The following is a 25875-nucleotide window of genomic DNA, read 5'->3' as shown; positions in this document are numbered from 1 at the left end:
TGTGAACATGCTCTACAGTAAAATATTTCAAGTGGCATCTTGGAAGCCAAATTTTCAGAATAAAAGTTGATTTGAATGTACGTTCTCAAACTGATTCCACGACATTTGCTCTGGCGACAATTACTCTGCTGTAAAGTCCGTGCACGAAAGGAACGACCAACTATAACCCTGGGTTTAATTAACACTATACCCAGCACAGAACCCTATTGCTACCCTAACCCTATATCTTAGGCAAAATAAAGCCAGGAGCCATTGTCGCCGGAGCAAATGTCGTGTCACGGACTGTCACCATTTGGAAAACCAGGATATGGGGCATATGACCACAAATTTCAATCTCTGTAAAACGTGTCATTTAATGCTCTGGTAAAACATGCTCCACAGTAAAATCTTAAGAGGGGCCTTTTAATTGTCACAAAATCAGTATAAAAGCTGATTGAATATACAGTAAGTTCTCAAATTATATTGTTTTAATACATGTGTGAGATTACCTGGTACTAAACTGGTTTCAAGAGTTTTTTAAGACATGTAATTGGGTGCACTTATAATTACATGTATGTCCCACTAATCATATCAAATCAATCGTAATAACAATCTTAAAGCATAATGTTGCAGAATTATTATTATTGTTACATCAGGTTTCCTATTTAAATTACTGAAAAGTAACCAATAGCGGACCGACACTGGATTTGTGGAAAATGGGACTGAAAATTGTCTCTTACTCAAAAGATGAAGCAATGGTAAATTGTATTCCAATTTCTTCATCAATTCATTTATCACAAGTATGGATTATGCCAATAGTCATCTTCACCTCAAACCCCAAGACAGTCTAATTCCCACTCTTGCAAAATGATTGAATTCCAGTTTTCAATCGAATTAAAGATTGGCACAATTGTACAATATTCACGACAAGTCTCCAGAAACTGATGCAAGGCTTAGAAACATCTGATATGGTAAGGTGACTACCCAAATGCAATTAGCCCTCTGAAAGGAAATAAAAAAATCCTGACCACCGATCTCACAATTTCAATATTGGCTCTGCATTGTCTGAGGCTATTATTTGGTTAATTTGGACAAACAGCTGCATGCTCGAATCACGGGTTCTCGTCGAGCCCGCCACCAGGACCCAGCGATTCACCCCGGAAACGGCGCTCGGACGTTTCCAGCCATTTTTGGCAGTTCAAGCGCTCAAATTTCGTGTTGAAGTGCCAAATGGAGAGTAGCACTTGTTAATTCTGACAGTGTTAGTAATGATGATTGGGTGACAAGACAAGCAACACTTTCACAATCTCATCTTCCTGACATACACATCTCAGAAAGGTAAAACAGGGGGTGGGGTATGTGAAAGTTGTCAGCACTGTCAGTCCCGACAGTTTTTCTAGTATAAACAGTAAGACACAAGTGCTACTTACCCAGTCAAAACTAAGGATTTCAATAAAGTTTTCAGAGCTGACACTTTGTTATAAATTTACAAATGACTGGAACATCTTCTTAGGTGCAATCTAAGCTACAAAAATATATCTCATTTAGCACAAGAAATGGTCACCAGTCGTGTATTAAGTCATTCATAACACCTTTATGAAACACCCACAAGGAACTGGAAAATTGACATCCCATAAAGTACACCCGTAACACATTCCTTGTGTCACTTCTGTGGTCTTCTACAGGTGTTGGTATATAGCAGAGCTAGCAGGAAAAAAATGTGACCAGCCGCCCCAAAACCGACACTAAAGCATCCCAAATGAGTTTTAAGATTTATATTGACCTTGAAAGAACAGATTCTAAGTTTTAAGATGATACATAACTGATAAACTGATCTACGATAAGCCATGCATGGAGAAAAATTCAGTGAGAGCTTTCAAATATAAGGAGATAAGGAAGTTTAAAGTTCTTGGTTCACTCATGCATGAGATATGCAATCTCAGTGAACTTCCAAGCAGTTTGGATAACATGATATCAAAGAAACTCGCGTATCTGACCTTTTCTTTAATTTTGCATTATGAAGAAGAATTGATTGTTCTAATACGCTAATATTATCGTGATTACTTTTTTTAAAGACCAAATTAATATGTTGGCTATGAACGTAGAACCTTCCCTGGTGACTTACTGGAAGGCTTTGGGTTGGTGGATCGCAAATTTTTAGACTATGGGGGTGTTGCAAGAAAATATTTGCAATCAAATGCAAGTTTTCTGTAGCAAATTTACAATCAATAGATCAATTTAGCTGTAGCAAATCAGATTACACTCCTTGTTTCAAGAAGCAGATTACCAATCAATCATAAATTGACAATTAATTACAAGACATATGATTGTGGAGCGTTGTGGCCCAGTGGATTAGTCTTCGGACTTTGAAACAGAGGGTCGTGGGTTCGAATCCCAGCCATGGCGTAATTTCCTTCAGCAAGAAACTGATCCACAGTGTGCTGCACTCAACCCAGGTGAAGTAAATGGGTACCGATAGGAAGTAATTCCTTAGAAAGCTGTGTGCGCTATGAACGCCTAGCTTAGCCGGGTAATATGCGCCTTGAGCACCTAACAAGGTGGATATGTGCGCAATATAAATACCCTTTATTATTGATTTAGGGGCTGTAAATAGACTTGCAATTGATCGCGAGTATCTTGCAATGCCCCATAACACTACTGGTGGGTGTTTCATAAAGATGTTCGTAAGATAAGAGCGACTTTAAGAACGACTGGTAATCCTTTCTTGTGGTAAATGGTATATTCATTGGCGATGGTTTAGCGCGTAAGAAAGGATCACCAGTCGTTCTTAAAGTCGCTCTTAACTTAAGAACAGCTTTATGAAACGGCCCCCTGGATACTTACCAGAGTAGCATCTGGAGTCTGTGCCCTCATGCTCACTTTCACCTCCCTGTCTTTGCAGCTAGGCACTTCGATGGGTTCTGTGTGCGTGAAACTAAGAATCTTCACACCTACATGTATAGAGCAAGGGAAAAGGCCCGGGAGGGGGGTTAGAGGAGCAGGGGGAAACAGGGAAGAGAAACAGAGGAGGAAATGAGAGATAAAAGAGGAATAAAACTGGTTAAGCTGTATTCTCTGTAACATATTCGTTGAAAAAAAAACCCAAATTCTGTGAGTCAATAATGTGTTAATTCGGCACTGCTGCTATATTTGGTCTAAAAACGTGTTTCGCAATTATAATCCTTTCCATAAAAGGCAGTTAAATGCTACAGAGAAATCACAGAAATTTATTTCATTATCGTATCAGGAAGTGAATTTGAAATATATAAGGTTTAAGCTGAAGTAAAATGTGTTCATATTTCTAATAATGGGTCATTTCACACTGCATGCAGTACTACCTCGTGAAACTAAACGTGACAATTTTTCATGAGAAAATGTTTTTACTCGACATGAAAATAATTCTGAATAGAAGGTAAAATTTAGCAGGAACAAATATTTCAAGTACCTCCAAAAATTTGCTTGATTTCAAATAAGTAAATCCCATTCCTTAAACTTTTTCTTGAAGGGCCTATAGCCCTTCAAACACATGAACATGTAGAAAGAACTACCATTTAAAAATGCTCCTTCTCTTGAGAAAAAAGATTAATGAGGATCCTCAATGAATCAAACAACCTACAAATGAAATAACTATTAATTTTATTATGTGAATTTGTAAGTGTATGAGTAATAATTCTAACGAAAAGTAACAGAGATGCACGATTCAGAGTACATTTTTCTTGATAATCGCAGAAAATACTGAAGAGACCACACAAGTTAATAATCTGCCTGAGCTAATCATCATAAAAGTGGGGTACCTGATGCAAAATGTACATGCACATCAAATATCTCTTCTCTGAAAATTCGGGTTGACTTTAGGAGAAAAGTGCCGCTACCCACATCGGCCAATGTCAACTCCAGGGAGCAGTAACATGAAACGTAGCGATTGATTGTGGGGTTGATTAATACGATTGATCGTATGCAATAACCAATGCAATCAATCATTGGAATCAGTCCCATGATTGATCACTAGGTTTTGTGTAAGAGGGTCCTAGAGGAGAGTTTATCACTCTTGCAATCATCAAAACTGTGAGGCAAACCACCCAAATGCGAAATGTTTGAAAAACTTTTAGCCCCCTCTTGGGGAAAAGCGTTCAACGAGGAGTGGTGAGGGATGTTGACACGATTACTCAGAACCCAATAATGTCGATACAAACAAACCACTGGCAGAATGTTGAAAGGAACATAATCAAAACAAAACATCCAAACTTTCCAATGAGTCACATTTTTGCCAGCTCTGAGCCGGGGAAAGCACGGGTTGCTCATGGACCGGATTTTCTCTCCCGATACTCCCCAGAGAATCCTGCCAAAGTTTGTCATATCCTATGTTCCCATTTTCCGTAAACCATGTTTTCAAGGAGAACTTTAAAATGGTTTCATCTGCAACGGGGAGCTAAGTCAGTTCCAATTCCAACTTTGAATAACAAGCCTCTAAAATGAATAGCACTGCAAGGAGATCAACATGGCACTTCTTCATAACAAGAATTTACTATTAAGAGGTACAAAGGTATTAAAGGGGTATCATACATATCAACATAGGTACAACAATGCTTATTAAGGGTATTGATATGGTACAATAAAGGCATTTCGAAGGTAAATGGTACAAAGGTAATACTACATGCTTCCCAGTCAGAGAAATGAATGCCAAAACTCAAGGAGTGATATTCTTGAATACAAGATACAAAATAGAATTTAATATTTTATTCATGAATTCAGCTTAACTCATACACTACAATTGTTTATAATGTCTTAAGATGGAAACCAAGAGATTCTTTTTTACTTTTGTTACCAGAAAGGTTTGTTCATCAAATACAATTTGAGGCTGCTCAATATGAATCATGCAAACAAAAATAACATTTGAAACACTGCAGTCTAAACTCTACATGTGATTTGCCACTAAAAAACTAACAATGGGTTGCCCAAAATAAAGTTTGAAATGTTTATTTCCAATGATATATAACTTGTCAAAATTGATCAATAATAACCCACACAAATACTTGATTTAATGCAGAATAAACTCAGGGAGAGCTTTAAAAACTTGGGTTGGAAGTTTGGGGTTCTCTCAAGTAGGAGAGGTGCACACTGTTGTAATCTAAATGAAACTTTCAAGCGGTCCAGAAAGAAAGTGTCAAAGAAACTTAATTCTTGTCTTTCACTCAACATTACATATCAACATTTTTACAGTAAAAAGAAGAATTATAATTTCATACAATCCATTTTTTCAATTTTTACCTTTTGAAGACCAAATAACTATTTGGCCTATATACAGAAACCTTCCCTGGCGACTTACATGTATTGTTGGTTTTACAGTGGCTGGTCACAAATATAGGAACAATGACCCGCAAAAAATGTAGTGTTTCTGCTCATAGGGGCGTGCATGTGAACACATGCATGAGGACATTCTTGTTGAATTCAGCTGGGAGTATGAGATACATGTGTCATAGCATCTCCAGAGTGGGCGTGTAAAGTTCATCGAGGGGCCAGAACCTCGGCGTTTTGACACACACAATCAGTGTCACAGAACTTGAGGTTTCTCCAGCATTCACACGGGGGATGCCGCGTCCTCTTCAATTTTTTCTTCTTAATTGGATTTGTGATTTGTGAAAATTTGACGCACCTCTTATGTTATTTGGCTCCTTTTTTACTTATTCGAAATATTCCATTCAATCAACTTTCTCCCCTCCTCATACCATCATACCCATCTCCTTCCCCTATTCCTCACAATTGGCGTGTTGTGGCCTAGTGGATTAGTCTCTGGATTTTGAAACAGAGGGTCGTGGGTTCAAATCCCAGCCATGGGGTAATTTCCTTCAGCAAAAACTTATCAGAATTGAGCTGCACGAAGCCCATGTGAGGTAGATGGTACCTGGCAGGAGTTGATTCCTTGAAATGCTTCTGCACTGTAAAAGATTTGCCAGGCTCAAGCAAGGGTAATAATGTAATGAAGACCCATTGGAAGCGTGTAGAAACATTAAATGACATGTATAATGCGCTATACATGAACTGAATAATATTGGTGTTATCAAGTGCTTTAGGTAGATGGTAGAATATCAAATAGGAGGAAAGTTCCAGCAAGTTTAGCTTTGAATACAAAGTAATAAATACAGCCTCTGCATGAACAACATCAGTAATCTACTTCAATCTTTTTTTTCTGTTTATTATCCATTAATTTTGTTTCATCTATCATACTTTCCTTCTGTTATAATTAAATCTTTATGTATATGTATATATTTTCATTCATCTATTCACTATTCATTTCATTCATTTAAAAAACTATTGAGAAAAAAGGATGGCAATTTAACCTGTATTTCATTTTGTTTATTCAGTAAAATTTATATGGATAATATAGATGAATATCTAATAAACTTATATTGTAGCTAAATAAAAGATACAAATCTGATGTATTGATTAAGTAGAATCCGAGCCGAGGTTAACTGTATGAGTCCCTGTTATTGCACCCCCGATCCTAACTACGAGACACCTGCAAGTTTTCAAATCTTTATTGTGCATCTTAAAATAACTTATATATCAAGAAAACCTTCATCGCAATTAAGACTCCTGAGTCATTAGCTCACTAAACACGGAAATCTGGGCTTTTCCTACGTTTTTGCATTGCATGCGATAGTCTGTCTGAATGAAAATTTTGCCATGGAGGCCATCTACATATAGTACCTTTTTTGTATCCCCCGATAATTTGTTTTGCTACTGGTGATATGCCAGATATGCCTAGGGCTTCTGTTTGTGTAAACATGAGTAATGCTTTTAATAGAAGCCAGAGGACACATGTCAAATATAGTTATCCTATTTCTATAATATACATGTTGCGCCGTTGCCGCAAAAAAGACTTATCTCATAGATGGCAAATTCAAGAAGTTTTATCCAAACTAATTGACTGTTATATCGGTGATTGGTGAAATTTTTTTACCCGATTGCTAAGAAAGCATGAATGCTTGAAAGCAAGCAACCAGAGGACCGACGGCTTAAAGCCCTCTCCGAAGGACCTGGTAGTGAGGATTAATGCCTTACCAAAGGGCACTAGCGCACCAAGTGGGAATCAAACCCGGGTCACCGGAATACGAATCCCCCGCTCTACCGACTGAGCTATTGCTATAACTATAGAGAAAGTTTATGTAAAAAAAAAAATCTAACAAGGACTTCAGCTACAGAATGTTAACTTCTCCAAGATGTATATCAAAGTCCTGACTAACAAACAGTCGCTATGGACCTACTCTGGTTTAATTCAAACTCTGGTCTAAAGGTGTGATCTAACTACGAATTGCCCATTGTGACAGGTATCTCTAGAAGTACATTGCTTCCAGCTATAGACATATATCTCAACACACAAATGAAGTGACCTTGGAACAGAGTCTCTATGGGCCTTGTTACATATGTGTCAGGTTTGAAGCCGACCCCAACCCCAGCCTCAAGCCTGCAATATGAATCCGCCTCGAGATCATTATAACCGTTACACATAAGCCCGGCTTCACGTCGCCTATTCTCGTGACGCAACATTGTGCATTGTTTTTTTCACAGTGCATAACTTTCAGGCCTATACCCCGCAGTATAATAAATAAAACATAATAAATACATAAATGAATAAATTATTTATTGTTCGCTATCATATCACTTCATTTAGCTGTTTTGAGTCAACCTGGAGGTGTTACACAACACAAATGGTGGAACTGAGGCCAGACTCACGCCGGCTTCAAATCACATCCAGAGGGGGACTCGGTACAAGCCAGTGTCAGTCACGGGCCGACGTCAGCCAACTTTGGACGTATGAGTAACGCTCTCCTTATGCACCCCCTGCATTTTCTGCAGAAAATGAATACAAACCTGTGTCAAGATCGGCAACGCCTGAAGACATCTCCTTGTGGTTCTTGACGATAGAGTCCCGCTCCGCATGGCGTGGGTCCGGCAAGGTTCGACTCTTCCTCCGTTTGCTGCCCTTACGACCCGTCGGGTAGCCATCTACAGAACTGACTGATGATCTCTGTATGGTATAAATCAAACAGAGAAAGAAAGGGAAGAGAAAGGCTATGAGTTCATAGATAATTGATAGTTTAAAACAATCTATGACTGTTGTATACAATTGTTTAATCTTTAAAACTTTGAATATGCAAGATATTGAAGTGGCTTTGGAATAAAGGAGGGGATTTGGGTACATTTCACTACACTTTTATGCTGAAGTTACATGAAGATATTGTTCATAGGTCTACTTCAAATTTAAAGAAATGTCTAAATAACCAGTCAACCACAACTAAAATTCCTGTCTCTAAAGATTAGACAGTCCCCCCTATAAAAAAATCCCCATCAGACCGGGAACATTTCTCAAAGTTTCCATTTTATAATCAGGAATACAAAATGCAGCCAATTAAAGTAGGGTGAGACAGTACTTCCATAGTGAAATTTCACATCACAATCATTAAATATCAAAATCCCTGAGAAAACTCACAAAATTCTCTGACATAAAATTTGGCAGCAAACTCTGTTTCACTGACAAGCGGGGATTATGTTATGGGTGATAACTACAAACAATTGTCCGAAGGATTAGGTCAATTTCATACATCCTTCAGGTCAGTAGACTGCCACAATTCATCAAACATACCATGAACTTTATACACTTTTGTAAAAAATAAAATAAAATAAAATTGCACGTTTAAGACTGTCACACTTGACAAGTTTTAACTTTTAAATGTTTGTTAAAACTTTTCAATATTGTTTAATCTTTTTTAAACAACTTGTTTAAAACTTTAAACAATAGTTGTTTAGAGTGAAGAGCTTAAACGACATGCATAAAAGTTTTAACTGATTTTTACATTGTAAATAAGATAAGTGATGCAGATATGGAGTGGGGCAATTTTGTCAAGCAGGTGTGGTAAAATCAACAAAATTTTGTTTTAAATATTGAATGAAATTTCATGAGACAAATTATATCAAACATCCATACCGTCCAGTATTTATGAATGGTAAATACACCCTTTGATCAATGGCTGTTACTATTTTCAGTAATGTAATTGTTAACCTGACTTAAGAAACTTCTATTGCCAGTGATAAGAAAAATATTTATGCTGAAAAGATAATGTCTAATCCTGATTCATAAAGGTAATTTGCACATATTGTAATTTCAATGCTTTTCCATGATTCCTTTTGTAAATACATCTATATTCACGCATTCTTCATTTTTGTTTAATGAATTGTAATAAAAGTTTCCAGTCATTAAGTGTAAATGTCACCCAAAAAGTGATGGAAATAAAATCACACAAATTAATAAATAGCAAAATCATCAAAGTATCAAAAGAAAGATACTGTAATACTTGACATGTATTGTTACATGACCATCTGTTATCTATTATAATTCTTACTAAATGAACCATGAAGGCGAACATGATGCAAGAGGAAAATTGACATGAAATGGGAAAGATTACTCAAAACTTGCAAGCCGGTGCTTTATGAAGCATATTTCTTGTCTGGCAGCACATTAAAGACATCTCCTGTGTTTGTTTTCCTTTTACGGACATTTGGAAAACATTTGTAGTCAGGATTTATCTCATGAAATAAATACAGTGGGTAAATGTTAGTGAGGGAATGCAACTTCAAGCCATGATAGATCTCTTATCCCTTCTCTGTTTAAATGTCAAAATATCATCGAAAATAATAAATTAAATAAAAATTAAAAATAAGTAAAAATTAGGCAAGGGGGTATCACATCAGTCTAATATGCAGTATGTGCTCATATCTTTTTATCAATTGAAATACAAACATTAAATCACAATGATCTATTTATATAGAATCAATGCATAGTAGAACAATTACTTTTAAGCAATTAATCAATTTCCTCATGGCATTGAAAGTCTAGCATCTGTCTATCAATGTAGCAAATCATGCAGATGGCAATGTATTATTTTCAATCTGATTCTAGAGTTAAACTACAGTAACAATACAAATGTCACTTGTTGTATACACTGCAAAAATACTGCAGTATTTTTGCCATGTACATGTATACACCCTAAAAACAATGTTTAAAAGTTTATACTGGTTTGTTTCAGCCTGTCACTCTAAAAACAAGTTTTTTACAAAAATCTAAACAATTGTTATGTCTTTTTCAATTGTTTAATTTTTGAACATCTTGTTTAAACTTTAAACAACTTGTCTTAAACTTTAAACAACTTGTTTCAAACTTTAAACAAGTGTTGTTTAAGCTCATCCCTCTAACAACTATTGTTTAAAGTTTTAAACAAATTGTTAAAAGTTTAAACATGATGTTCAAAAAGTTTAAACAATTTAAAAAAAATCAAACAATTGTTTTAAAGTTTAAACAACTTGTTTTGGAGTGACAAGCTTAAACAACCAGTATAACCTTATAAACATTTTAGAGTGTATAATTACTGTGAAGAGAAGGAAAACAGTTTATTTTTACTAATGATGCCTCCCCTAACACAAAGGTTAGCAATTAATCGTATGCTTGATTTTTACGTTTGATTGTACATTGTAGTCAATGGAATCAATTGTAGAAAAATGTTCTACAACTGTATGACCATGGTGAAACTTTTCCAATCTCTTGATATTCTGAATACTATTACAATTTATAGATTTAATTACGATTCTCAATAGGAAGAGGAAAATATACTGAAAAATATGGTATCATTTAAAGTGCAGTACATGTTGCTGTTCTTGAATTAAATGCGGTTAGGTCGAGGCTAATCATTATTTTTCTACAAATTTGTAATGCAATGGAACAATAAAATCACTATTTTAAAATGCCAATTGGCAACATTTTTATAAAATCTTGCAATTATTGTTCATTAAGACCTGCTTTGATTTTTATTAAAACTAAAAACTCGTTCAGAATACTTGTATAATAATCATAGAATGTATCTCTTTAATGATATCTATTCACTCAATCAACATTTTGCATAAATCAAATAATAAATCAAATCAAATTCTTGTTAGAAATGACATACACTATATAAAGTACCATCTCTGGGGGTGTTTCACAAGAGTTAATAGACTTTCAAAGAGTGAAAATGGGCCCTACAATATTAAGACTAGCAATTGATCATGGGATTCATATCTACGATTAGTTGCATTAATAATCGTGTATGATCGATCATAAAAATAAGCCCCATAATCAATTATAAATATCTAACATTATATATTCATTTATTTACTTCCCGATCTGTATTCGATAATTATATTACATTATGCTCTACCTTCTCTCTGTTAAATTTCAATTAGTCATTTTTCTTTGTATATAGATGTATATCTGTATAATAATTGGAAATCTATGGAAAATGTATTGATGTATTACTGATTTATGTGACATACAGTTATGAATGTTTTTGTTTATGTTATCATTGTATATAATTCAAAACAAAATGTTCATGCCAAATGAATGAAGTTTGTTAATAAATTCAAATTCAAACAATTACTAAGCTTAAATGTTACAGGTCCTGGGTGTGTATGTTTACGTCTTACTTAACAACTCTCATATACAGGATGCTATTCTGAATGAGATCAAAGCAACATGAAAATTCAGCCAGGGTAGATAAATGAATTATCATGTGTTAATTGAGATTTACAAGTAAAAATTGGATGGACAATTTCTCCTGGAAACTGTAATAATGACCAGCTTCCTACGGAGCTAATGCATGTCTTTCTAGATGCAAAGGTTAATTCATTCACTTGTATGATGTAACAACGATACAGTGAAAATGTTGACATAACTGAGAAAGGGAAACCAAAAGGATTATTAAAAAGTGATGGATATCAATTCAATACATGGAATTGTAGCTTGTTAACCCAAATATACTTTCATGATCCAATAGAGCTGAAAATTTTCTACCAAGTTTAAGAGTTAAAGATGAATTTCAGAGCGAGAGAATTGGTGCCCTGGATACTTTAACTTTGTTACCTGGAATTAACATAACTATAAGCTCATATAAACTTTAAAATCTCAAACAAAAGTTTTTTCATAATTATTAATAGAAAACTGGTTTAGACATTGACAAATCCTAAAAAAATATAACCATTGAGTTCTGTGGGTGGTTAGCATTCCACCAAGAACTAAAAAAATTGGGAAAGGGAACTTGATCATTTAATGTGGCACTTCATAGTCTAGTTGTCCAAAAAGTTATAATCACCCTCTGTGGTAAAACAACAAATTATTATGGATTATCGAAAATCAAATTCTTATCTGACAATACTTGACTTTTATGGACTATAATAGATTAAAACTGGAGCTTACTCTCTTTCTCGTACTGCAAATCACCATGACAACACCTTCCTGATCCTCCACACACTGGACTGACCAACGACACGGCACGCAAGGCATTGTTACGAATAAATATCACGAAAATCCAATCTGATATTCCTTTTTCACTCACAATCCACACTATGAAACTATGAAGCCGGTTAAGTCTGTCTGATATATCTAAGCTCACTGGCCATACAAAGATTAAGTTGAAAGACACCCAACTTTAAGGCATAGAAGCAGCTGCTCTGTACTGCACGTTCCTCAGGACTAGCACCGTCAGGAGTGAAGACACAGATTATTCCTCAATGAACTTCCTTATAATCCTGTTATACGTTCACAAGTGTTTATAAACGAAAATGCATAATCCAACAGCTAAGTTTCAATTTCTTAAGTCATCAAAACAGCCATTAATGAAACCTGAGCAGCGACCACAATTAAGACACAAGGTGAACTTCAGACCTTACTACGAAGATGTTGAAATATAAGCTACCACTCAATGATAAATATGAGCATCACTGAAAGTATCAAAGCAATTATATCACCATATCAAAACGTATCAAGAATATGTTTTCTTAACAAGGTGGACGAAAGTGAAAATCTTGAAAGACTCAAGTGCATAACTTCCGCAATTTCTAGATGACGTATCGTGTTTAAATGGTGTCCAGGTTGAAACTAACTTAAAGTAACTGTTTTGTAGACAAGGTCATCCATTGATTTTTTAAATCTTTTGTAGAGATGACAACTGCAACGACAGTCTAATAGAAAGAGCCTTATCTGCTTTAATGAATGATTTACAAGAATTCAGATGATTTTCCAAGTCTAATAATGAATATAATGTCCTTATGTATCTACTTCATTCCCGATTAGGATCAAACCACAGAATGGACCGTGCCTCATGGAGGTTGCGCTGCAAGAGACCTGACTTCACGAGGTATTTCCAGCGCTAAACCTTGATTCGCAGCGGCACGACGAAGCACTTTTAGTCACCGTGGCCGGACAGATGAGTTGGATCACTCGGCAACCCTTTCAGGCAAGCGACAAGAGCTGAAAGGGAGAGGAGGGGGGACAATGAAAGACACCCGTCGCATTACAGAGCAGTAGCCAAGTCTTCAACCCCCTTCATCTGAAAAGTTCCAACGGATGAGACATCAGGATTAGCCTAAATCCCTCAGACCTCTTTCAGTCCTCAACAACCATGTCTTCAGCTGTATAATTAGGTAATTACCTGGCAGACAATGTAGCAACACCTATAAAACGTATTTTTTGCAACAAAAGGATGTTATCTAGGTGTCAAGGTATGATAATCTACACCTTCAATTCAAATGGGACATCCTCTAGCAAAAAGCAAATTCATCACTGAGACATAACCACAATGTTCATAGGTTTTTAGTTTCAGAGAAACTACACTTCTCTACCCTGACTTTGTGTCTCAACTTCTCAAGCAATGTTAAAATGAGCTATCTATGAAGACTCCATGAGCTTGACAATATACTGCATTCACCCCCACCCTAAAAGAATCATAAATACAATGACTCAATCAATCAACCAACCATACAGCATAAGTAATAACAAAGAACAAATAACTCAATTATCAAATAATCTAATTTCTAATTTCCAACGAAAAGGCATCACTTGTAGCACAAACCAAATATTTGAAAACTGACTGGTCAATAATTATACTGCTTCAAACAAGAACGCTAAGAGAGGGAGTAGGGAGCTTCGCAAAGCAGTTTTGCAGATGAATTCACTGAGCATCCAAAGACAAAATGTGGGCAAACAAGGGGGGGGGGTTGTAGAGTAGATACGGTAACATTGTACTACATTTGTATGCAAGTCATTTGTGAGACCAGCATTATTTTACCAATCAGCATCTTTTTGGACACTCTTCAGCTAATGCTTTTAGAAAGTGAGATATCCATTTGGTTCGCTATAAATCAGGAGCATGTTGCAGAAAACTTACTATAATTGATTTTGACTTTGCTAATATTATAAAATCTCTTAATTGAACAATGAATTTTGATTGGCTGTGAGTACGACAGGTTGCTCGACAGCCAATCAAAATCCATTTCACTATAGAGAGTTACTATAATTGCAAAAGTATGCAATGGGCCCAAAAGTAATACAAAACTTTACATTTTACAATTCTTTCAAACAAAAGAAAATCTCTCAGAAAACATGCAAGTTAAAACGATTTAAAACGATGTTTATCGTATACTAAGAAAACCTTTCTTTTTGGCTCATGCAATAAATTATATTGGTCCAATTTGTTGGTTAAAAACACAAAAAAATTTGCCTGAATCCAAGTCAGGATATTTTTATTATTGTTCCTTAATTTTGAGTTATAATAATAATAATTTTTAGTTTTTTTCAGGTGAAATATGGGCCTTAAAGCTGAATTAAAAAAATGGAATGATTATCGTCGAAACTAAGAGGGCTGAAATCTTTGATAAGCTAGACTAGAGTAAATGACAGCTTGTAACTGTGGAAGGAAGCAACCCTATAGAGAATACTGCGTGTTGATTGGTCGATGATGAGTCGAACTTACCCCCAACAGTGATGAGGTAGGAGGGGGGTACCTCATCAGGTGACATGTGTTCAGGGGACAGCTAGAGTTCTAGAAATGTATTGCTTGTTTAATCTAATTATAAAGCTACATTTTACAATCAACTTAATTAAATATATTGTTGTGTTTAAGTACATAATGATAACAATCTTGTTATTTATATAGTCATGGGATTCAGTTATTCCTGCACACAATGTATGCACATCCTCCACTCCCTGTGGAGCTCAAAATACTAGACAAAACATATATTTTTCATCATGCATTTTTTAAAATAGTTTTGGAGTTACACACTTATATTCTGCATATATTTTGGTACTATTTTATGCATATAGCAATGGCAATATAATATTAATAATAATAATATATATTTCTAAAGCGCTAAATCCACATTGATAATGTGCTCAAGGCGCTGCAAAAAGGAAATAAGAGAAAAATTACATGGAGCAGGAAGGGACAAGGATAAAAGAAACACAGTCATGACGATGACAATGACAATGAAAGGAAACTACTGGAAGGCAATAAGTACTGTATATAAAAGTTAAAACAATGTTGAAAAATATGAATTGGTTTAAATAAAATAATCATGAAAATATTTATAAAAAACAAATAAAAAAATGATTATCTTCATTTTTCCCCACTTCCCTGAGTCTCCTTTTATATTATTACCAAATCAAGACCAACTGACATTAAGATTACTGAATGATCGTTAAGCTGATGATGAGATTGATCGCACATAGAGAAACAATGCAATCAATCGCAAAATGCTACTTATAAAATTAATTCCAGTTTTGAGTCATTAAGCCTTTTATCCGGCTGTAATATGTAAAAAAAACTTTTCACTGGTTGGATTTGGCTTTGAATCTTGCAATGCATCCTTGTGAAGCATCCCTTCTTTCTCATACTCTCCCTACTTGCATCAACCTTTCCATTCTTCTTCTGTTCCACCTTTCCATTCTTCTTCTGTTCCATCTCTCCATCCATCCATCTATCTCTTCTTATCTACCAATCTCTAATATTATCCTTGAGACAGTAGGAAATTGCTTGTTGGGTTGATAACTTCAGGGAAATTGCTTTATCTTCAAGTTCACTCTCATCACTGTTCCAAATCTAAAACACATTCAGATAGATTGGAGCAATTTGGGGCTCTTCAAAGGCACATTTGGCATCTCAATGCGATTTGGGATCTCAAACACAGAAAACGCAAAAACATTTTGTCCAACAGTTTATGAAAACGTGCTACTATATAGTGATAATATTTAAATCAATGAAACTTTGAATAGAACTTCCTGCTGAATTTTCAGAAAAGATTTGATAAACATAAGTTTTTGCATATAAAGGTGTGATGGCCAATGGTATTAACCATGTATCAAAACAAAATAATGTACGAAGAAAGATCAAATCTCCTTTTTGCTGAAGATCTGAGTAATGCATGCATATTCCTATCTTGTTCATTACAGGTGTAAGAAGAACTTCCTTATTAAGATGAAGAAAGTTCTCAACACAGAACTTCCAGGTACCTAACTGAATTAGGTAAGGTGTGATTTTGCAATTTACGGATACCATAAATTTAGGGATTATGAACTCTGTACTTTGGGAAGGGGAAGGTCGAGTTAGAGTAACTGGATAAAAAAAAAGAAACTGTCCATTATTTGCAAGTCATTGTCTTCATACAATGATGTGTCTAAAACAAATTTTTTCTAACTTTAACATCTTCGGGGGAGGGGGGAGGGGAGGGGGACTTGTCTGATATTACGTACACTGCAGCTGCTAATATGATGTTCTGATTGGGAAATTCTGAACAAAAATATCTACTGCATATGGTTAAGTAATTTTACTGTTCAAGATATTCCACATTTATCAATTTAACTACACATTTTGAAAATAGAGAGCCTTATAATAAAAAACATACCCATTGCAGCCGAAATGACTTACATGAAAATAACCATAAAAATTGGTAGTTTTGCCACATAGTGAAAGGAAAGTTATTGGGAGTACCATCCAGACCCCCTAATTTGAATACTGAAAAAACAGGACATGTACAGTGGTAAAAAGACTCAGTTCTAAAGTATATTGTATGATCAATGTTAACACTGTAATAACCATTGAGCAAAATTAATTATATAAAATTTCAAATTCATTACATGGCTCATCAGCAGTGAAGTATTTGAGCACATGAACGAGTCTTGAAGGGGAAAAACAATGATAGACATGGCCTCAATTTTGAATTGTACATAATATGCACTCATCCGAGTTTTGTTAATCTATTTTTTGCGAGTCTGATATCTCCATAACATATTTTGTAGGAAATCAAAATTGAGATGGGATGTTATAAATCTATTCCTTTCTGCCACTTAAGTGTATATATGTGAATCCATTATCAGTATACAATGCTACAATGTATGAATCAATGATACAACAGTCATTTTTATACATAAGGCCTATATTATGTACATGTATTGAATGTGGGATGTTCCTCATAAAGAGAGGCTCTATCCTACATTAGAAAATTGTTTGGTGGTAAATTTCTCTCAATCAATTATTTGTCTTTTTAGATCAAGCATTACTAATATCTAGTAGCATATCTGAAAATCCAACTTTTTTCATTAATTTATGTCTTTCTTCAAGTTCAGACACAAATCATTCAATTGGTTGTTTACTTTAATACTCTATATACATGTGAATGCTTACTGAACATCATAACACACTATATCAATAATGATTTCATTTTAAATGGTGTGCAACAACATATCATTAAGAATGTAAGATTTTTTTTCTTCAAGAAAACAAATAATTCAAAATATTTAATCATTTAGGGATTATGATTTCAATCTACCTTTTCCTTTTTGTTCTGCCACCATAATGAATTACATTTGTCCATTAATAAATCATATTCATGGCAAGATTTTCCTTTATGTTTGCTTTGTTGTTGTTCTTTAGCTCTCTGTTGGGTGAATGGCTGTTGCTTTTTGTGAAATAATGCAAAATTCTACAAGTACACTGTATAATTATAATAATTCAAGTTGGGTACAATTCAAACTGTCATTATGACAATTGGTCACAATTAGATGCAGAAAGAGCTAAAATATACAGATTAGTCAAACCTAAACTTCATTTGTATATATGGGTTTCTTGTACTAAAACACAGGACTTCCTACATGTTGTAATCACAATTTCTTTCCTTGAATAGGGGAATTTGTGGAACACCAGAATCACAATGGTATACCAATGACAGGAAAGACTGAACACTTAAAGGGGAATCCAACCCAAATAAAAACTTTTTTTATAAGAAAAAGAAAAATCAGACAAGTTGATAGGTGAAAGTTTGAACAATATTGGACAAACAACAAGAAAGTTATGAATTTTTAAAAGTTGTAAATATTGGTAATCCCTATACCCATGGAGACTTCAAATTGGCCACATATGGGATGTCATAGTGATGTAAGGCATGGACTACTCTTCCATGTACTCCAATACATATTATGGCTAAAATGTCATTTTTCCCAAAAGTTTTATTTCAAATTATATTTTTCTTTCATGAGGACATAAAACAATATACTACCTGGGATATATTTAGATTACTGCCCCAGGGGAATGGGTACTTAGGAGAAAACCACAAATCCCTGATAATAAAGTACATGGCCTATGGGAAAGTTGTCCTTGCCCCTTGTCATAATTTACTTACCCAGTTGCCAATTTGAAATCTACATAGTATTAGTGATCTAAATTTTAATGCAGCTATAACTTTCTTATTGCTTGTCCGATTTCTTTCAAACTTTCACCACTCTGTTTGATTTATTTTTCTCCTTCTCAACACAACATTCAATGGCCAAGGCTGGATTCCCCTTTAACTTTCCCATCAGATATCCTCTTAAAAATATACAAGTGCATATTATGTTAGGCAAAAGGTAAAGTCCCAGAGATTAACATGAAATTTCCATGTATAAGTTTCCATGTTCAAAACTTCATGTTTGTATACTTCTTTGACTGATTTCCTCTTTTGAATATACAAGTGTAATTTTCAGTAAAAAAGGTATAGTCCAAGTGACCTCTATGTTTTATATGAAAGTCCATGCATTTTGATGTTTGAATTTTTTGAAGTTTGTGCACTTCAGAGACATATCCAAAGATGACAGACAAAGCAATAAAAAAATGATCTAAAAATACTAAAAATATTGTTTTCTCATCAAGCTGTTCAGAATAAATTAAAGATTTGTATTGAACCCAGTAGCAAATTACGGGGGCATGCAGGCTCTATTACATCATTCGAGGGTCATTTTGCACATTTTTGGGGTGAATATACTATGCACTTGCAGCTGCACGGATTATATTACCTCAAGTTTTTCTTTGAAACTGAAGCTTAGAGTACATCTTAAATGTTTTTTTTTTTCAATTTATGTTGTATTTATTACATTTTCTGCGTTTCATGTGGTTTTGGAATGATTTTCTATGGTCGTTCGACTGAAATCGTCTTTTCTGTTTCCAACGGCTGTTTCTGTAATTTATGTCCATTTCCCACAATCGCTGAAAATCATCATCCCTGGCGGTACTCACACAGTTCAAGTGTTCGATTTCACATTAAAAAGAAGACAGAAATTTCTAAATTTCATTATTAAATTTGACCATCTCATAAGCCTGACCTAGCAAAACCCTTGAAAGCAAGTTGCAATTTCCAACAGACTTCTGCCAAAGTTAGAGTCATACAAGGTGTTTTCATACCCACCCTGTCAAAAAAAAAACTACATGTAACATTTTCCAGCCCAGAATTTCTAAACAGATCAAATAGTATCAGGTATTTCACCAATTTAAAAGCAGAGTATTTGCAATGCCCCCCAAAAGAAATACCTGCAAGTTAATGGATACTTTTCAAAATTTAAGAAAGATTATTATGGGGATTTCTCTGTAGTTGCTAGACATTTGCAGTGTGAAAGCAAACTGCGACAACTTTCATAGATATGCGGCAAAAATACACATACATGTACATTGTAGTAGAATGCAAGAGTCTTGTTGCTGGCTAATACTGCAAGTCCATAAGGGATTACATGTACAAAAAAAAAACATTAAAAATAGGGACATTGCTAACTTTCTACATTTATATTTATAACCCTTTTAATGAAAACTTTCACCCCAAAAATGGACGCGGGGTCATTGTGAGAAAAAATTGCTTGTTTTCCTTAACCAAGTAGGGACTGTCCTTATTAAATATATATATAGGGATGGGTTGGCAAGTATGCTAAATTCAGGACTTGATCAAGGTCAAGGAGGCTGTGAATGCATAAAATTGATTATCACATATTTTGAGACATGACTTGTGATTTCCAGGTTATTTTGGGATCGGGCCAGGGGAAAAAAATCTGCATGGGGGCTCAGGGCTAATTGGACGCCAAAATGCCCCAAGAAGCCCTGGAAAAAGAAAGAGTCCATGAAATTCCCATAGGTTCTATTAAATGTAAGCTTGTAATACAATGTAGCAAATTTTGGCTGGTGGGCTTAAATAGCCCCCCAAAAAGATTTTTTTTCACTCGGATTGGGCAGGTTTGAAAGCGCCAACAGAGAGGGAGAAGAGGGGGTATTACTGAGCCTTATTGGCAAGGAAATGACAGGACCTCATTTCCGCCTCCCTTATGAATGAACGGACAGTGCGAGGAAGTCCTATTAAGATGATGGAAGCAATGCAAACAGGACTGTCAATCAAACAGAGAATAGGGGAAGACTAAGTACAGTTTGGCTTCTAACAGGTTCAAAATTTCATTGAATTAGGCAATCTGTATATTTTCGGGGATTGGGCAACAGAGAAGAAATTCATCATCAGGTGAAATCTGTCGTAACTTTGGTTAACACTTCATGGATGTTCCAATATGTTAGTATTTGCAATCGCATTGATACTACAGCAGGTGATGGAATGCCGGGGTAGGAAATATATATATACTTTTTTCCATTTTAGGGGCTTTTTTTTCATATTGGGGCAATTACTTACAGGGAAATTCACCCTGACAAAAAGTGCATTGTAAAAATAGCAGAAATAAAGTTGGTGAGGGTTGGAGGTAAATCCATCAAAGATTTAAAACGTTATTAGATTTTTTTATAATTATTTGTGACATCACATACGAGCAGCTTCCTCATATATCATGTAGTAAAAAGAAATCAAAGAAATGTCATTTTCTCCATAACATAAAAATTGTTTAAATTGTACCTTCAGTATTCAATTCTTTATTCCATTTCCATTCAAAACATAATACAAAGTAATATAAAGTAATACAAATCAAGTACAATTTTACAGACGAGCATTCTTACTTCGTAAAACAAAAAACATTATAATATTGAGCATTAATGGAAATGATAAATATCAACAGACAAATCATTTCATGCTAGCTTCTGAAAGAAAGAATTTCTTACTCATCATGAACAATAAAAAAAATGAAATTTGTCTATATTATATTACATAACATATGGGGCAGCTGCTTGTATGATGTCACAAATCAAAAACTAAATATTCTAATATCTTTCTTAATCTTTGATGGATTTTCCTCAAACCTTCACCAATGCTTTTTATTCTGGTATGCCACAACAAACTAATTTAATTGTAAGGATGATAATTCCCTTTAATTTTTGGGCTACTCTTTTTGCACAATATGCAATTATGTGGTATATGGAAATGACATTCTGCCATATGGAAAATATTTATTTTCTAAGTATTTGTGGTATTTCTTACCATTTTTCAAGAAATAAATGTTTTTTCCTTTGGTTGAACAGCCAAGTTTGTAACAAGAACAAATTGAGTATCTTGTATCTATCTTTCAAATATTACCAAAAAATAACTGAGTGATACACATTTAAAAATTGGTGATCAAATAATTTGAAGTACAGCAAGTATATTTTCTGATAGCCATACCCCTTTCACTCCATGAATCAAAGTTTCAGCTTCTCTACACATTTCATTGTAAACTACATACACTTTTAACAGTAGAGGGAGCTATTCAATCTAACACAATACTCTCCATTGATCAAGTTCACCTGAGCTGAAAGCTTGACATGACTCACTGGCATTTAATGAACAATTTTGTCAATCATTTTCACTGACAATTATGTTATAAGCTACTTAAAATCCTTGGATCTGATTGGCTGAGAGCAAAGTACTTAGGCAAATCACAGAAAAGAATTTTCAGTTTTCATAATATGCTCCCCAGCGTTATATTTGCCATTTTTGTCCTGAATGTTATTGGTGATTTTATCTGCTTGTATACATATGGAAACACCCTGGTGTTGTGGTTTTGACTCTTGTCATTCAATCAGAGGGTCAGGAGATCAATCCCTCTGCACCACTTGCATCACCTGGAAAGCCATTTGACATCAATCTACTCTCTTAGATCCGTTCTCATTACGCTTTCTAAAGCTAGTTTACTGGAAACCGGTTCAGGAAACCAGTTTGGAAGATCACTTTGCTAGCGTTCCCAATTGATCACCCGAAAGTTTTCAAAATCACTTCACGTAAAGCAATCTTGTTGCTATGGGAACACTCTCGGTGGGGTGACACGTTTCTTGTGAAATTCGCAACTGCATCATAGGCATTCTACACACAGTGTGTAGAGTAGCGCGCTCAAAATGTGCGAAGATTGCTTCCCAAAGAACGGTTGTGTCCTCACTTAGGCTAAAACCAGTTTAACAAGGCAAAGCGATCTTGAATTTGTTTGGAAGATCGCTTCCAAGATCGCTTTGACCGTTCTCATTACACATTAAACTAGTATTAGGAAGATAGTGAGAACGGTGTCTCTAATGGGTACCTAGAAGTATGGATAGGTTGTTTTATTTGCAAACCATTGTATTACGAAGCTCATTAATGAACAAGATGCCATACTCCCCAGGGAATGGAGAATGTATCGGGGCAAGACTTGAATTCCAATCAAAAGGATAGTTATATCACTTCTATACTATATCATTTTTTAGAGTTTATGCAGACTCGAAAGTCAAGCTCATTCCAATGTATACAGATGGATAAGAGGATGTGAGATGATCTCTCAAATTTAGATTCTGCATCTGAATTTGTTTTGTCCGCCATCTTTAGAGGTTGAGCTGGTTATGCAGTGTAAGAAATGTGAGAGGGCCGTGGGCGACATCACCCTTATCACAGCTCAAATCACCCCTAAAATTCCATCCATACTGGAGATAACCCAGGATCTGCTACAAACAATATTCAAGAATATTTAGAAAAATCCATATTCTAAAAATGGCAGAAAGATGATATTTCCATTTAATGCATTATGCACAAATATAGGAACACTTGAAATGAAATATAAAATAAAAAATAATCTATAAAAAGACAAAACTATTTCCTCAATTGTGCTCATTAAAAAGGATCTCTCAAATCAATTAGCATTTGTTTAATCTGAACAATATAAAAATACAAGAAAATTCATGCTCATAGTGGCTGATCCAAGAGCTTTACATACATGTATAAGCACACTCACAATAAGCTCTATGTAAGTATACCCTGTCTTAATTTATTTCTTCTTCTCTTTTGAGGAGAGGTAAAATCATGATTGCATGGAGTGATTGCATGGGGATTCAGAACTAAAAGAAATATACATAATTTTTTTTATACAAAAACAAGCAATCCGTCTAATAACTCATTCCCATCACCTCTCTGAGAGTGCACCTCTTTTCCAACAAAATAATATCTTATCAATTCAGAATATCATATCAATACAGACCTGTTTATTCATATACCAATGCCACAACCATATGTTACCTAAGTCTCTTCAAGATTATTTTTAAATGAATAATTTGTATCACTCATATCAAACTAGAAATTGTAACAGTTACCACCCTCCTTTGCCACGTATAGCTTTAACTTTTTTTTAGCTTTTTTTATTTTGGACCTCTCTTTTTGAACTCATTACCTAATTCTGTTAAATTATCTAAATCTCTAAATCAGTTTAAACGTGCATGTCTCCAAAACAAAACACTAGTTCTAAACACGGCTTTCCTTTTATTCTAATAATTTGTTTTCACCCCCCCCCCCCCTCTCTCTCTCTTTCTTTAACTTATTTGTAATTATGTTATGATTATGATTATATTGTTAATGTTCATTTTACATGTATTAATATGATTTATTGTTATTACAATGGGGCCAATTTTAAACAAGCAGTTGTGCTTTCTTTGACCCCTCCACATGTAATATATCTCTTATAATTTATATAATATTTTTAATTGTGGAAATAAATTTGAAGTGAATTTATCATAACATTAATTTCATTATAGTTGGTTTAACATGGTATGAAATGTCAGACCACCCTTCATAATCTTCATAGTGATAAGATTATACCGGCAACTTGAAACACATGAGGAACAGAAAAGATATAGAGGATATTAAAGGCCCAACAGTTGGCTGTGGTAAAATTTATTTGAAAGTGTGTGTATGTTTGTACACCCACCTATACTGCAACAGCTAATAAGTAAATACATGTAGGGGAAGGCGGGGTAAGTTGAGCATAGGGGCAAGTTGAGCCACCACCCCCAGGCCAATAATGAATGAGTCAGACATTGTGGTGGTGTCATGTATTGATGACCCATTACATAACCCTTTACCCAACCATATTGTTTTCAACTTTGAAACAAAAAGTACTTTTTTAGACGGAAAAATACAAATTTCAGCCAAAAAAGTAAAAAAGGGTGTAAAATAGAGGAGTGCTTTTTACCCACATATGTCTTTAAATATAATAAAGAAATAAGAACAATATTGTTAGTCCAGGTATGGATCTTCATTCTTGTCATAGTCTTTTAAATGATGGATGCATAAGAAATGTGTGGATGTGAAAATATCGCATTAAGTTCGGACTGGGGTACTTTGAGCCAGCCAACATGGGGCAAGTTGAGCCATGGTAATTCTTATGGTAATAAGAATGAAAAATTTTTAAAAAGCTTGAAAAGCCATTGATATGCAGGCAGAAAGGTGTAAATTCACATGGCAGTTCTTTTACTTTTAGAGGATGTTAGTATTTATAGAGAATTAGCAAGTGAAAAGTCTTGAAATAAAAAATTGACATGCTGCTTCTTCCCGCATACATTTTGTACATAGTTTTTGTGGCTCAACTTACCCCAGAAGGTGGCACAACTTACCCCACATATGGGGCAAGTTGAGCCATTTGACATCATTTTTTTCAAAGGTCACAATGAATTTCAGTGTGGGGGTAGAAAGTTATATATAGGTGAAAAATATTTCCAAAGAATCAAATTTAAAGGCAAGGTACTTATTTATACAATATTATTAGTCATATCAATTCTAACATACAAAATGCAAAAAGTGTCACAACTTACCCCGCCTTCCCCTACATATGAACAATTGATAAAAATCAACACTAATCAGGGTTGCGTTGCATAAAAGTTACCATTATGGTAACCTCGCCATCCAATGGTAACTTGCATGGAATCCTGATTCTGATTGGCTGTTTCAGCATTACCATGGTAGTTACCATTGGATGGCAAAGTTACCATAATAGTAACTTTTATGCAACGGAGCCCTGCATAGGAAACACATGAGGGCAACAGGCGATTTTGCCCTCATGACAGCCTATATCTTGGAGTTATTATTGATAACAACTTGACCCTTAACCAGCATATCAGAAATGTTTGTCGTTGTGCATCATGGGGTATTTGTAAGATAGGGAAGCTCCTTCTCCTTGTCTCTAAAATCATCCATGGTCTTGCCCCATCCTACCTTCAAAATCTTATCTCTCTCTGTCACTCATCCTCTGCAACTGAACGTCTCCGATCTTCTTCTACTGCTCACCTTCGACTATCTCTAGGACCCCGCACTTTTACCCGTTATGGCGATCGTGCTTTTTCTGCTCTTGCCCCTAAACTCTGGAACAATCTCCCCATCTCTATCCGTAATGCATCCACTGTCGAATCTTTCAAAACACTCCTCAAATCTTACCTCAGTCCTCTTAATTCCATATCATGTTCTCTTTCACTGTATTTTGCTACTTCTTTTTTCTCTTTCCAATGCGCTTAGAAACTGTTGTATTAAGCGCTATATAAATGTTAA

At 34.9% G+C, this 25875-nt stretch overlaps 1 protein-coding gene across 1 annotated transcript; it reads right to left on the bottom strand.

Moving 5' to 3' along the window:
- Positions 1–2796: 2796 nt before the first annotated feature.
- LOC129265819 (uncharacterized) lies at positions 2797–13308 on the bottom strand. Its single transcript, XM_054903756.2, has 3 exons — positions 12263–13308; positions 7852–8008; positions 2797–2930 (listed from the first exon to the last, which is right to left on the bottom strand). Exons 1-3 carry the CDS (start codon positions 12347–12349, stop codon positions 2797–2799), a joined length of 378 nt encoding a protein of 125 aa, XP_054759731.1. The 5' UTR covers positions 12350–13308.
- Between the last annotated feature and the right edge of the window lie 12567 nt (positions 13309–25875).

The sequence above is a fragment of the Lytechinus pictus genome, chromosome 1 (assembly GCF_037042905.1).
Source record: "Lytechinus pictus isolate F3 Inbred chromosome 1, Lp3.0, whole genome shotgun sequence".
NCBI classification, from domain to species: Eukaryota; Metazoa; Echinodermata; class Echinoidea; order Temnopleuroida; family Toxopneustidae; genus Lytechinus; species Lytechinus pictus.
This window is presented reverse-complemented; position numbering and strand designations above follow the sequence as displayed.

Bases quoted from the DNA above. Each gene is read 5' to 3' on its own strand.
- LOC129265819 (XM_054903756.2), bottom strand. From the start codon at position 12,349: ATGCCTTGCGTGCCGTGTCGTTGGTCAGTCCAGTGTGTGGAGGATCAG. The intron at 8,009-12,262 runs GTAAGCTCCAGT...TATACCATACAG, and splicing joins TTTGCAGTACGAGAAAGAGA to AGATCATCAGTCAGTTCTGT. The intron at 2,931-7,851 runs GTTTGTATTCAT...CTATACATGTAG, and splicing joins CGTTGCCGATCTTGACACAG to GTGTGAAGATTCTTAGTTTC.